Below are 13,721 nucleotides of genomic sequence, written 5' to 3' on the forward strand. Positions count from 1 at the left end.
TACAGAGGCAAGCTGCACCCACGAGAATGTCGTTTCGCGCGCTGAGGCTAAGCTCCAGTCACATTCCAGATCGACAGCTATTCTACCCAATGAGCTTGATTTGCTTAGAGAACAACAGCCAATGGCGAAACTGGAGTTTTAGAGCAGGCGGGATATCAAAGTCTTGAAGAATAACTCATTGATCAATCTCCAACAACCCATAACGTTAGAGAGTTGGTCGTGTAAACCGCATACAGAAGTTATTTGGAGAAAGCGTGCGCGTTACTCCGTAAACGTAAATTCTGTTTTCACTTTGACGATTAAACAGGTAAAGAAGTTTTTTGTTCTTCATGTTCATGTAACTTTTAAAATTGTCCTCATTCATATCTTCACTCAGTAGCTAGCTCACCATGGTTTGCTAACTTGACAAAGTCCTAGCTACCTCGTTTCTGTTTGGGTTAACGTTACTGCCCCAAGTTCTCTAGCCAGTTGAATGTGCAATTTAAAATGAATCAAAATATTTAGTCACAGGGATAGTTTTCGTGCTGTTGAGCGTACGGTGGTATCTTTTTGATGATATAACGCTACCGTTACTAGTTGAAAGCTCGCATAACAATATGTTGTAACGTGGTTTGCTGTTAACGTTACGTTAAGCATTGATGGGTGGTGAGGAACTTGACTAAGGTTTTTTACGATATGCTATCTATTGGTGTTTATCTGTTGCTTGTAAAGCCACATCATGTGTAACTCGTGGTGAAATTCCAACTAGCTTTGCCACTTCCTACGAAGCAGAACAAATAACGCTAACTTCAAACCGAGCGCTTATTTCCCTGTTTTTCCGTATTGGCTGGTGATGAATTGGCCCATGTTTTCCGTATGTATTTTGAAAAAAATGGAATGGTGTCGGTGAAACAACGCGTCTTAGGTGTGAGGAAGTAGTTTGTTTTCTTGTGTGTTGTTCACTGATCTTGGTTTATTTCGAGCCAGCCGACCGAACGACACCTAAGTTGAGAGCGCAAAAGTAAACGCCAGTTATTATGAACAAAGCGCGGTATATAGGGGAAAATTAGCGTTTTAATATAGCAGTAATGGATTCCAAGTGGCATATTAGGTAGTATTTCGGTGTTTTTTGTTGTCAGAGAGCGAAGGCACATTGTTTGCCACTAGCGCTCCCTCCCGTCCGGATGTGAGCTTGATTTAAAAGAACTGGGAGTGGCCTGCAGCTCAGTTTCCCGCACTGTATTTAAATCAGCGCGTTCCCTCCCTTTCTGATACTCTGTTGAAGTGACAGCCCATTGCTGACAGCCGCACAATACACGGACCAAGGACTGGCATAATCATATTGATTGATATAGATACCTTGCTGAGAAACATTTGTCATTATTTGACCTTAAATAAGTCTATTTAGTCCCTAAAGCAAACTGCATACCCTCTTTTAATGTTGGGATTGACAGGAACGACATGCTTTGACAATGTCTACCCAGGGCTTTCGACAAGCAAGAATCAAGGAAGTTACAAATGCTGGATTGAAGGCTAAGACGAGGATTGATTTTAAATTTGGCCAGTTTGGTGGGAACAAGAGCTTGGTTAAGTTGCAGGCTCACAGTCAGTTAACCTTAATGGCCCATTAACAGTTAGTAAAGCTGTACTTATAGGCCTAGCAGTCTTTAAAACGGCTCCAGTTTTCTAAATTACAATATGAAACAAAGAACAATGAGACCAAACAAAAACAAACAACATAATAGACAGACAAATAAGACAAAAGGAGATCTATCAAAACGTTTACCTATGTCCAAAACAAAGACACAACACAAAGTAATGTAAAACGTTCATAAGGAGTAAGAGCCTACAGAATGAAAGGTTTTCCCAAAATTCATCATTTTAAAACTGCAAATTGATGGTTAGATGAATATGTACAGCGTTTTGGTTTAAATCTTATTCAAGACATCAATAATTGTGGGTATTATTAATGTTTTCTTAGTACATGCTAACAGCAGACAAAGCAAATGTGTTTTGCTTTGCAAAACTAATTGACATTTTTAAACAGTGTGCACCACTGTGTTGCACCTAACAGAAAATGCAGAAACCAAAATGTAAGATTAATGCACCGACCAAACCGTCAAGTCTGATTAGACAAGGCCATTCGGTGTTATTCATGCAAATGATGCTCGGCAGTTGATGGTTTAGTATGGAAGTTTAACAAAACTTGGGTGCTTTTGATCACTGATGTCAGCTGAGTCTGTCAACTGATCCATTTAACAAGACTGATTACTTACACAGCATCTACTAAAAATGCAGTAATTATTGTGGGTATAATGGGTTATGGTGTGGCTGTAAACACAGGGCAGCTGCAATGTGGATTCAAGTGCGCACGATGGATGGGAAGGAAACACACCAGGTGGATTCCTTGTCCAAACTCACCAAGGTGGATGAGCTGCGTCTCAAAATCGCGGAGCTCTTCAAGGTGGAGCCAGAGAAGCAGAGGCTTTTCTACCGTGGCAAGCAGGTGAGGCAGCATGGTTACAATTTTGTCCAGGAGTGTGTCTTTGATGCTGTTAGGTGGTGATTGTGTCTCACTAAGTAAAGTCTAAAAGCTCTCTCTAGAATGTCAAAAAAAAAAAAAAAATAGCTGCCTCTTTAACATGGTGCCTAGCTGCATTACAGTAAAGTGATGTCATTCTGTGTACCAGACTGTTCTAGCTCTTCCATTATTTTTACCTTTTACCGACCATTATCTCGATTAATTATATCTCTCTCTTGAATATTATTTATCTCAAATGTCATTTTAAAGATATTTTGTTAAAGCACTCAATCAATATTGCCAAAATAGGGATTGGGACAAGAACATCACTATCTGATTTTAGAATCACTTTTTTTAATTTTTTTTTAGAAGGGTTGCCTTTCTCCTTTTTTAATAACTGTCTTATATTTGTTTTACATCAGATGGAGGACGGTCATACCATATTTGACTACAACGTGGGTCTAAACGACATAGTGCAGCTGCTTGTTAGACAGATGCCCACCGTTAAAGTCATCAAAAGTAAGGACAAAGAAGCCGAGCTCTCCGACTCTGATTCTGGTTGTGGCTCAACCCAGAGCGAGTCTGACAAGAGCTCAACTCATGGTGAGGTAGAAGTTCAGACCGCCAGCACCTCTGCCCAGACAAACAGCACAGAGCTCATCGACCCGGGGTTCGGATTTTACAAGGTGTGTTTTTAAAGTTTGTAGCTGGGAATAAATGAGGTGTTATGTTTAGTGTTTACAGGTTACTTTTACTTTTGTGGTGAGGAGGAAATCAATTCATTTCTGTTTGGGATAGGTGGTGAACAGCTGTAGTGTAGCACCTGCTTTTAACTCAGTTTGGGAAAGGTCATCCAGCATGGTCAGATTACACATGTTGACCCAATGGAGCCGGACTGCATCTAAGACATTTCTCTTTTGGACAGGTTTCATTTTGGGTTAATTATGAGAAGTGGTTTGTCGTCCTGTAAAACCTCCAGATAATTGTTTATCACACAATTAACACAATGATTTGAAATTTTGTGGATGTAAGGACTTTTTTTGGTGGAACATTTACAGGACATGTATGATGGTAGTAAATGCGCTGAAAACAATCACTACAGCTTTTAAAATGTCTCAGAAGATCCTGTTAACTTTTTCTTTTCTGTGTCTTTTGAAGACCAATGAGTTGGTGGATGCAAGGGACTTGAACATGGGTGCCTGGTTTGAGGCCCAGATCGTGAATGTTACTAAGACAACAAAGACGCCTAAAGAAGAGGCTGCAGAGGCACAGCCAGCAGAGGACGAGATACTGTACCATGTTAAATACGAAGAGTAAGATTCCATGATCATGAACATTCAAAGCTAAAGCACACTACTGAACATTATAACTGATGCAAGCAATAGATTACCAGACTAACCTGCTCTGGAGATTATCTAGAAGTTCCGAATCCCAAGTTTTATTACAATACAATTTTATATTGTTTTCCAAAGAATCAATATCACACATTCTGCCACGATACGGTTCTGATATATTTCAGGGGCCTGCAATCGATAGATGATATCATATGCCTATTTAACACAATCTGTTAAATGTATAACTCAACAAAAAGCAACTAAAATATCTTTAGTTGCTAATGGCTTTTGACCATTTTATTACTGAGCTCTTCCAGACATTTAAATGAAAAAATATACTGTATATAAGTGGCAATTTCAAAATAATGGTGCGTTGTAAAGATGTGGATAGATATTTTAACATTGAATTGATGATATTGGATTGTTGATCTTTGAATCTAATATACACCATTCCAGATTGATGTACTGTTACACCCCCTCACTAAAATACCTGATCTTGTTCAAAAAGACGGGGCAGTTTTCTCTCCTGTCATATACTGTGTATATTGCTAAATAGAAGCATAGTCAATTTAAATGGCACAGCAACAATTTTAACCACCAAACATTTTTTACATAACTTGTGCACTTTCATTGGCTGAATTGGAAAAAAAGATGCTGTTATTGTACTACGTATGTGAAATGGTTCCTGCTGCTGTTTCACATAAAAGGATTATGGTGACGGATCCTCATGGAAAGGAACAATATCGGATTCAGAGAGTTGAATGCTTACTAGACAATAATTTGGGACTTAAATTGACACTAGAATGTAACTTTATTCTAAAGTGTATAGACTTAACAGTTAGCATTCATTTGTGTGGTGTATTCAAGACTGCTGCACAGGCAGTTGATCCACACCATTCAAACATACTGTCTTACATTTAGCTACACTCCCATGCAGCACTGTGTAGGAAGCACCTGTTGTGGTGTGTGGCTTGCTTTTGAACGGAAAACTGATATGGTATCACATTTACTATCACAGCTACCCAGAGAATGGGGTGATTCAGCTGCTAGCCAAGGATGTTCGCCCACGCGCCCGTACGGTGTACCAGTGGCACCAACTGGAGGCAGGTATGGTCGTTATGGTCAACTACAACCCAGACGACCCCAAGGAGCGTGGCTACTGGTACGACGCTGAAATCCAGAGGAAGAGGGAGACGCGCACCGTGCGAGAGATCTACGCCAAGATTATCCTTGGGTAAGGGCTTAATTTCATGCAAAGTCATACTTGCTGCTTATTTTGGGATTCAAATTATTTTTTTTAAATATATTAACGTGCTTGCAGGCTGAAATTTACTGTGGTGTATTGTTGGGATTAAGCTGCTTGCTATATCTCTGCTGGCCGCTGGCTAATGCATGCTTCCTTCTCCGCCATGAACGGAGAACTGTAGTTACAAGCGAGTATTCTGATATGTGGAGAGGTCTGTATGTTTGAACTGTAGCCGGCTGGTGTCATTTTCAGGTGATTTGTTGATAAAGATAAACATAGAAACACGTTAGTTACGGCCATGCTTAATGCCAATTGATGAGGAGCCCGCTGAGCATTCATTCAAAGTCCGAATCAACTTTAGGAGAAAAACAACAGTCACCCTGCTGTGGACAATCTTGTGACGTTAACCAGCGCTCAGACTTGTGTGTCGCAGCCTTGAAGTCCCGTAACGTTAACTGTGTTAAGAAAAGAAAAACCTGTCCTGCAACAATTACAAAAGTCTCTTCATCTCTTGCCTTCTCACATTCTCTATTTTTCCAAAAGCTGTCTTCAAGTGTGGTTGATAATGTTGGTTTTCCAGGTCTGTCTGTAGTGATCTATTATCCCTGCTAAATTTAATGTTTTTTTTTTTTGCTGTTCTAAACTTTTCAAGTGATTCATATACAGTATTGTAAGAAGTAGAATGTAATACTATATTGCTACCATGCAGGGCACATTGACAGTTTCTTTGTCTGCAGTGATGCTGGTGACTCTCTTAATGATTGCCGGATCATGTTCCTGACTGAAATCTACAAAATCGAGGAGCCTGGTTCTCTGGGTGACACCCCAGCTGGATCTGAGAGTCCATTAAAAAGTAGGTTAAAAGATGAAAATGTTTAAATTGTAAAGGTGTGTCATGGCTTTTGACAGGACTGACCTGAACATGAATCATCCGGATTTTGAATCTTGTTTGTGTAAACATTTGATGTTAACTGATTTTAAAATGGTGTATATGGAAATGGAATACACAATATGGTAACGTGTCTATATTCTCCAGGATCAAACGGGCCTGAGTGCAAGCACTGTAAGGATGATCCCAAGAAGAAGTGTCAGTGGTGTAACTGCCATATCTGTGGCATCAAGCAGGATCCTGACAAGCAGTTGCTGTGTGACGAATGTGACATGGCCTATCACATTTACTGCCTGAACCCTCCGCTCACTTCCATCCCTGAAGACGAGGACTGGTCAGTAGGATCATATGCAGAACTCCACACTTCATACATTTAAATATCCTGACATTTAAAGTTGGGAAATTACCAGTCACGTTGATGATTAAAGAGCAGTCTTGGGGCAATTCTCACATGTGTTTGTAAAGGTTTTTTTCAAATGCAATCAATATTGGCCTAAATCATAATGCTGTTGCTTCCAAGTGGACCTCTGCTCCTGAAAGGCAAGCTAGTGCAAGTGCATACAAGTGGGTGCGACTTCACTGGTTGCAAAAAAAAAAGAATATAAGATTGTATAGAAGTCTGAGACAATGAAAACATTTACCTAACAAGTTTAAGGTCCCACTCGCTAGTTTTAAAGTCTTTAAAACAGCAGGATGTTTGTTTTGTACATGGCTACGTTCACTTCTTTTATACAGTCTAGTTGGTTCCATTACGTCAAAAACTGAATGTTTGAAAATGTTTCTATAAACTCAGTAGTCGTTGCAGATACTGCATTCTAACATCTTCAAGTGCTTCAAAGCTGTTTTGTGCAGCTGTAATTGTAATTTGTTATAGTGCTCATAGTGCTATTATGCTTTTTCCCTTATGTTATATATATTTTTTTGTGCACGTTATAGGTTTACTAAGTGGAAAAAGCCCAAAGTCCACCCCAAAGGGACTTACCATCTCCAACAGAAAACACTGCTCATGAACCAAAAAATGTGCATAATATGGGCACTTTAAGTGTCAGCTGTTTGCTGAATCAAAACACTGAACATGAGTCTCTTTTTTTTTTTAAACTCAGAAATCAACCAACCGTCGCTCAGTCTTTTTGGTCATCCCTTGTTGTTTTTAGGATGTGTTGAACATGACCTCTACTCCCATATCTCAGGTATTGCCCAGGTTGCCGTACTGACGCCAGTGAGGTTGTGTTGGCCGGAGAGAAGTTGAAGGAGAGCAAGAAGAAAGCCAAGATGGCTTCCGCTAGCTCCTCCAGCCAGAGGGACTGGGGCAAGGTGAGCGCTGACAGCAAATCTTATTCAGATGTGCAAAAATATTTTTTAGATACTTAAAAGTATGATTAGGATAAGTCACTTCTAGGCTTAGGGTACCAGTAACTATATCACAGTTTTTGTATGGATGAAGTCATAGTTTAGGTTATCATTGTTGAAATAATAAACAATGAATATTTTATACCACTATGGTTTTGTCAATTTAGTTTTGACACTGGTTACATTTCATACAGTATGAGAAATGAGCTTACGGCTCACATGCTCAGTGTCCTTGTAGACTGCAAGCTGTGTTGCTATGCTAGTTGTTAAACGCACAAAGGGTTCAAACAATGTACTCCTCCCCCTCCCAGGGAATGGCCTGTGTCGGTCGAACCAAGCAGTGCACCATCGTCCCGTCCAACCACTACGGCCCAATCCCCAGCATTCCCGTCGGATCGCTGTGGAAGTTTAGAGTGCAGGTCAGTCCACACAACTGAAGAGTTGAATTAAGGCTGTTGAAAGGAACTGTTGTGACATACATGGAGTACAAACAATTCCAAGGTTAATTTGTTTCAGTGGCCACCAATAATGTTTGTATTCTTTTGACTTTTCTAGGTCAGTGAATCTGGTGTCCACAGGCCTCATGTAGCTGGGATTCACGGCAGGAGTAATGATGGGGCCTACTCTCTGGTCCTGGCAGGAGGATATGAGGATGACGTGGTATGCAGTTCCCATTTATTTATTTATTTATTTATTTATTTATTTATTTATATCTCTCTCTCCTCTCTCTCTCTCTCCTCTCTCTCTCTCCTATCTCTCTCTTCTCTCTCTCTCTCTTCTCTTCTCTCTCTCTCTCTCTCTCTCTCTCTCTCTCTCTTCGATCCTTATGCTGGGTGTATGGATGTGTTAAAGGGGCTTAAGTTGTTAAATGAAACTCAAAAGTTTTCAGTTGTCTAAAATCTGCTGCCAAACCTTTGTAATGTGTGTAATATCTGTGACGGGTCTTGCATTGTAGGATGATGGTAATGAGTTCACTTACACTGGCTCTGGAGGGCGAGATCTTTCTGGAAACAAAAGGACTGCTGAGCAATCATGTGATCAGACACTTACCCACATGAATCGGTATGATGCTAAAGGACGTAAAACAGGATTTCTGAATTGTCTGTTTATGCTTTTATTTATTTGTGCATATCTAAGTTGTTTACTTTGGTTCTCATTAGGGCGGTGGCTCTCAACTGCAACGTCCCTGTCAATGACAAAAATGGAGCTGAGGCCAAGAACTGGAAGGAAGGCAAACCAGTTAGAGTTGTGCGCAGCTGCAAGGGTCGCAAGCACAGTAAATACTCCCCTGAGGAAGGAAACAGATATGATGGCATATATAAGGTGGTGACATTTTTCTGTGTCTCTTTTTTGGAGTTGTCAAACTGGCTGACACACGCGCAACAATATTGCGTACAATTAATCTTGTGCCAGTTAACTGATTTTGTTAAATTAAATAATTCAGTGGCAAAGATCTGTTGAAATAAATTAATATAATTGATTGGACTCATGTTTGATAAATAATCCTGTGACTTTAAGCATTTATTTGTTTAACTTTTTTTATATTGACCATTCCTTCAGGTCGTGAAGTACTGGCCAGCCAAGGGCAAGTCTGGTTTCTTGGTTTGGCGGTATCTGCTGAGGCGTGATGATGATGAGCCAGCACCATGGACCAGAGAAGGCAAGGAACGCATTAAGAAGCTTGGTCTCACCATGCAGGTAGAGATGGTCATTCAGACTACATTATACCAAGAGGGCTTCTGTGTACAAATGTTCTCAGTTCTTTGTTTGCAAAGGTGTTAGGATGTGATCAGCTCCCAGTTAATTGGTTGGATTCACAATGCAATTAATTGAAAACTATTTAAAAAATATGATTTTCACTGAAGATATACTGAAAGTAGTAAAATTAAGTATATATGAAGGGTATTTTCTTTTTAGAATTTTGCTTACATTTTTGTGTAGAATGCAAAAATAAATTGAAGTAATAAAACGATTGCCTTGATTTTACAAGCAGATCCTGAACTCAGTATAATTAGATTGAAGTATAAAATGCCTAGATAACAACGTCCCAATGAAGATGTATAACAAATGTTTAAAGCTAACTTGTTTCATAATGTTTCAGCTAACATGCTAATGTTAGCATGGTTTGCCAACATTGCACTAAACATTATATACACTCATATTTAGCGTGTTGATAGTGTTAAACATTTTTAATTGTTACATGGTAAATGTTAATAAGCATGCAAACACAGCTGCTTTGAACTGATTTCTAGCAGTAGCATAACTTCAGTTAATTGGACAAAATGTTGTTCCAGTATCCTGCTGGCTACCAGAAAGAGAAGGAGAACAAAAATGAAGTGGAAGAGGAGACAGCGACACCGAGCAAGGCAAAGAGGAAGAGAAAATCTCAGGGCAGCGGTAAGTTTTATGTGTGTTTTTCACCAGGGATTCTAATTTTTTTTAAATGTCCTGACTAATAGCCAACTGATAATAAATCATCAGTAATGTGGATATAATAACTATGTGGGTAAAGGCAAGTATAATACAGTCTGGTAAGTTCAGAAAATAACATCTCTTTACTGTAATGCACCCTGTAAAACTAGTAGGTAAACTTAATTTATATAGCACCTGTCACAGACAAGAGGGATCACAAAGTGCTTTGCAGTAAAACAAATAAAAAACAAACGTAAAATACTAAACCATATTGCTAGTTAAATGCTGGTCGAAAAAGATCTCTTCAAGTGTTTTTTAAAAGTTTCCACAGAATCCAAGGCTCTCATATTACAATGTCCAAAATCTTTAGACGATATCTAGTCGCATATCCTATGTATTGATATATTGGTACAACATTGAATTTTAAAATGTGGTTCTTTCTGTCAGATTCCTCCAAGACCTCACCAGCCAAGACTCCTAAGAAAACAAAGGTTGAAGTGTACAAGCTTACCCAGGAGCAGAAATCCCTCATCAAGAATGACAAGCCAAACAAGAAGCTGTGGGATGAAGCCATGGAGTCACTATCACTTGGACCGGTGAGCGTAAGCTTGTTTGGGGGACACTGTGGGTCTATTTGTCATACATTTGGGTGGGAACAACGAAGAAATTGAGACATTCTGTGACAGTGAGGCAATATTGATTTGTGTTGATGAATTGATAAGTAATATGTTAAATAGAAACCCCAGCATAACTTATTTAATACAAGCAACACTCGATAAATTATATTGATTTGATTGAGATTGGTGGGACTTTGTTGAAATTTCAACATTTTTATCTTGGAAATAAATATGTTGCCAGCATTGCACGGTTCTCGGGATAACAAGAAATGGCAAAGGTTCTATTGCACTCAAAGTTCTATTGACAACAAATCTATGCATACAGTGGATGCATTGTTAAACAAAAATAGCTTTTTATGAAGTTTGGTTCGTGACTGTTTTTAGGTGGGGCTTTGTCAGTGCTGGAATTTGCTGCTTCTTGAAAATACAGTCGGTACTAGTTATCTCTAGATGGGTATCTTGTTTACAAGCAACTGTTGACAGAAGAGCCTGTTGGTGTCAGTTCTGCAAATGATAACTGAGGTGCTCAGGAAATCTCTCACACTGGCAGGGTCTGTCAGTACCAAAAAACCTGAGAACGGTTTGAAACTTCTTGCTAGTTATGGGGCAGTTTTGTAACTGATTTACACACGTTTTTGTTTCTGCAGAAATTCTTAAACAAAGTTGAAGAAGTTTTCCTCTGCATTTGCTGCCAAGAAGTGGTCTACCAGCCCATCACCACAGAGTGCCAACACAATGTGTGCAGGGTAAGAAACTCTTATTGTCCCGCAAAGAGTTTAACAAGACTCCATGGATACACTGCCTTTTGTGAGACAGCGCACTTAGATGGATTTACATCTTTTCTTTTTAAATGCAGGGAAAACATAGGAACTTCTTGCTTTTAGAATATGACGTATATGACTATATGCAGTAAATCAATCATGCAGCACCTCTTCTGAAGCATTGGATGATGTTTTTGATGTATGGCCTAAAAGATCTTATGTTGCTGTAGTGGTGGGGTTGGAACAAAATCTTAAATGTTGTGGGAGCTGAAGTAGCTTTAGATCTATAGACACACAACCCCCTATCTTTCACCCACCAAATTTTTCTGAAACACAGTGCGTTCTGGGAAATGCGGGAAAGAACTACTTAAAGCTTACGACAAAGTGAATCTTAAATTTACAAATTGTTATTTAACAATACAACTTGTCAAACTGTGACATGTCATTGTAAGAAATGGTCAGAAAGTGAGAACCGTTGTTTGTTTCTACCTCAGGAATGCCTTCAGCGGTCCTTCAGAGCAGATGTGTACACATGCCCGGCCTGCAGGCACGACCTGGGCAAAAACTACTCCATGACCATCAACCAATCCCTGCAAGATATTCTAAATCAGTTTTTCCCAGGGTACAGCAGTGGGCGATGATCATTGGTTCTGCCTACTCAGCCCTGAAGGAAACGCGATGTAAACTGTAAGGGGAATTTTCACTAGAGGCAATAAAGAATCAATTTCTCTTAATATATTTTTTATGATTTTATAAAACTACACTTTTTGTTTTTTTTTGTAGACTTCAATGCCCAATTCTTAATCTTGGATTTGCCATGATGTGTAGTTAAAGATGCATTTGAATTTGTAACTGACCCATTACTCCGTTAATACCTTACACCGTGATTTTTCTTCACGGACTTTCATTTTCTTCCATTAACTAATGCTAATGTTATCCATATTGTGAAATGTTGGACTAAATCCCTCCATGTTTAGCACTCCTTAGGAGAAGGCTAAGTCAAGTGGTTTAGCCATTTAACTAGTTTGGAGATTCTTTTGTACAAGGCTAATATTTGAAACTGGTCTTATTATATTATTGCCATTTGTTTGGCGGTGGTTCGTTGTCATTTTTGATGCAATTTATATTTTTTAAAAATGCAGTCAAAGGTTTTAATTGGTTTACTTTCCCATAATATAGTGTTGACAGACTTCAAAATGGGACATTTTGTTTGTCCTGACAAGATCAGATAATTGAAATTTGAAAACAGCTGCTTCATCAAATGTGGACAAGACCTGAACTACAAGCACACAGCAGTTTTCTTTTTTTTCTTTTCAGCAGTCCGAGAGGAGTGTCTTGTTTGGGAACTGTGTCATCAAATGTGGTTGCATTTTCTAACTTGTGTATTGGTTCCTTAAATATCTTCTTTCCGTAATTTTATATTTGTATATGATGTTTTGTTTTAAAAGTTATGAATTTGATACAACCTCGGAAGCTAAACATGGATTCTTGAGGCAATTGTATACTGTGGTGAATATTTGGATTTCCCCTGTTGTAAAAGGTTTACTTTGATAAAGTCCAAAGAAACAAAAAGTGCTTAACCAAGAGGGTAATGTAGAACTCCCATCTATGTAGATTATTAGACATTGTCCCTGACACATCAACCTAAATGAGTCTAGAAACTTGTATTTTTTGCTAAAATTGGATTTTATGTTTTAATCTTTTATAATCTATTACTGCCATCTGTGGAGACATAGATTTTCATAGACTGGGAAATGTATATTTCTTCTGAAATTGTATAATTTTTTTTAGTCCGTTCATTTGATATGTAGTTTTAGAATTGCTTGCACACGTTTGGTGCAAAGAAACTGTCAATACATTTTCAGTGTTATTAAAAAGTTAAAAATTAGGTACTTTTGTTATGTTTGTGGTTTTTTTTTTGGGGGGGGGGTGACATTCTATTGGTGACTGACTTCATCTTGACTGTTTCAGCCATTGTTGGAGTGCGGGATTGGCTTCTGGGGATACAACCTTGAATGTTTCCTCAAAAGCCCTGAATCATTTAGGTTTTAGCTTTGTTAATTTCCACCTTGTCTCTTTGACTGGACCCGCAGATCAATGGAGAAAAAATTCTACACCTATAGGTCCGCTCTTATATTGTCAGGAGGGGTTTGTCTTGGGTGGGTCGTGTTTCATTTAGTCCTGTCACCTCAGTGAGCAAGCTTGCTAATCTAAGGAGAAGAATCTGTGGTGGGAAAGGAGTATTGGTTGTAAAGAGTTAAGAGCTAAGAAGTTAACTTGGTTAAGAAGAGGACTGACGTGGAAGTGTGAAAATTGAGGAGTGGGGAAGAGAAAAGGAGTGAAAGAAGAATGAAGGTGATGACAGGACATTGGTTGTTAAAGAAAGCAGATGAATAGGAGGAGGAACAAGAGAAGAAAATGAGTTGATGAAAAAGGGAATGGGTTTATTTGACCCAAAAATAAGCTGTAGGATGATTTTTTTTTCTTTTTTTTTTTTCTTTGCAACTATCATGTTTTTCCTAAACAATACAAGCCCACAGATTTATTGGCTTTCTATTATCTGAAATGGTTGGACAAATAGTGCACAGCTTGGGGGGGGGGGGGGGGGGGGG

The 13,721-nt window shown here is 38.9% G+C and overlaps 1 protein-coding gene across 1 annotated transcript; it reads left to right on the top strand.

Moving 5' to 3' along the window:
• Positions 1 to 46: 46 nt before the first annotated feature.
• On the top strand, positions 47 to 12,988 carry uhrf1 (ubiquitin-like with PHD and ring finger domains 1). Its single transcript, XM_032525125.1, has 17 exons — positions 47 to 307; positions 2,323 to 2,485; positions 2,923 to 3,186; positions 3,659 to 3,813; positions 4,853 to 5,068; positions 5,818 to 5,933; positions 6,117 to 6,303; positions 7,160 to 7,283; positions 7,631 to 7,738; positions 7,875 to 7,979; positions 8,275 to 8,381; positions 8,480 to 8,642; positions 8,880 to 9,017; positions 9,614 to 9,716; positions 10,179 to 10,327; positions 10,996 to 11,094; positions 11,604 to 12,988. The coding sequence occupies exons 2-17, from the start codon at positions 2,333 to 2,335 to the stop codon at positions 11,748 to 11,750; spliced, it is 2,334 nt and encodes a 777-aa protein (XP_032381016.1). The 5' UTR covers positions 47 to 307; positions 2,323 to 2,332; the 3' UTR covers positions 11,751 to 12,988.
• The last annotated feature ends 733 nt before the right edge of the window (positions 12,989 to 13,721 follow it).

Source organism: Etheostoma spectabile, chromosome 9, assembly GCF_008692095.1.
Source record: "Etheostoma spectabile isolate EspeVRDwgs_2016 chromosome 9, UIUC_Espe_1.0, whole genome shotgun sequence".
In the NCBI taxonomy this organism is placed as follows: domain Eukaryota; kingdom Metazoa; phylum Chordata; class Actinopteri; order Perciformes; family Percidae; genus Etheostoma; species Etheostoma spectabile.

What these genes read in the sequence shown, in the direction of transcription:
- uhrf1 (XM_032525125.1), top strand. Translation starts at nt 2,333, where the DNA reads ATGTGGATTCAAGTGCGCACGATGGATGGGAAGGAAACACACCAGGTG. An exon ending in TTTTCTACCGTGGCAAGCAG is followed by an intron (nt 2,486 to 2,922) that starts GTGAGGCAGCAT and finishes GTTTTACATCAG; the next exon opens with ATGGAGGACGGTCATACCAT. An exon ending in CGGGGTTCGGATTTTACAAG is followed by an intron (nt 3,187 to 3,658) that starts GTGTGTTTTTAA and finishes TGTCTTTTGAAG; the next exon opens with ACCAATGAGTTGGTGGATGC.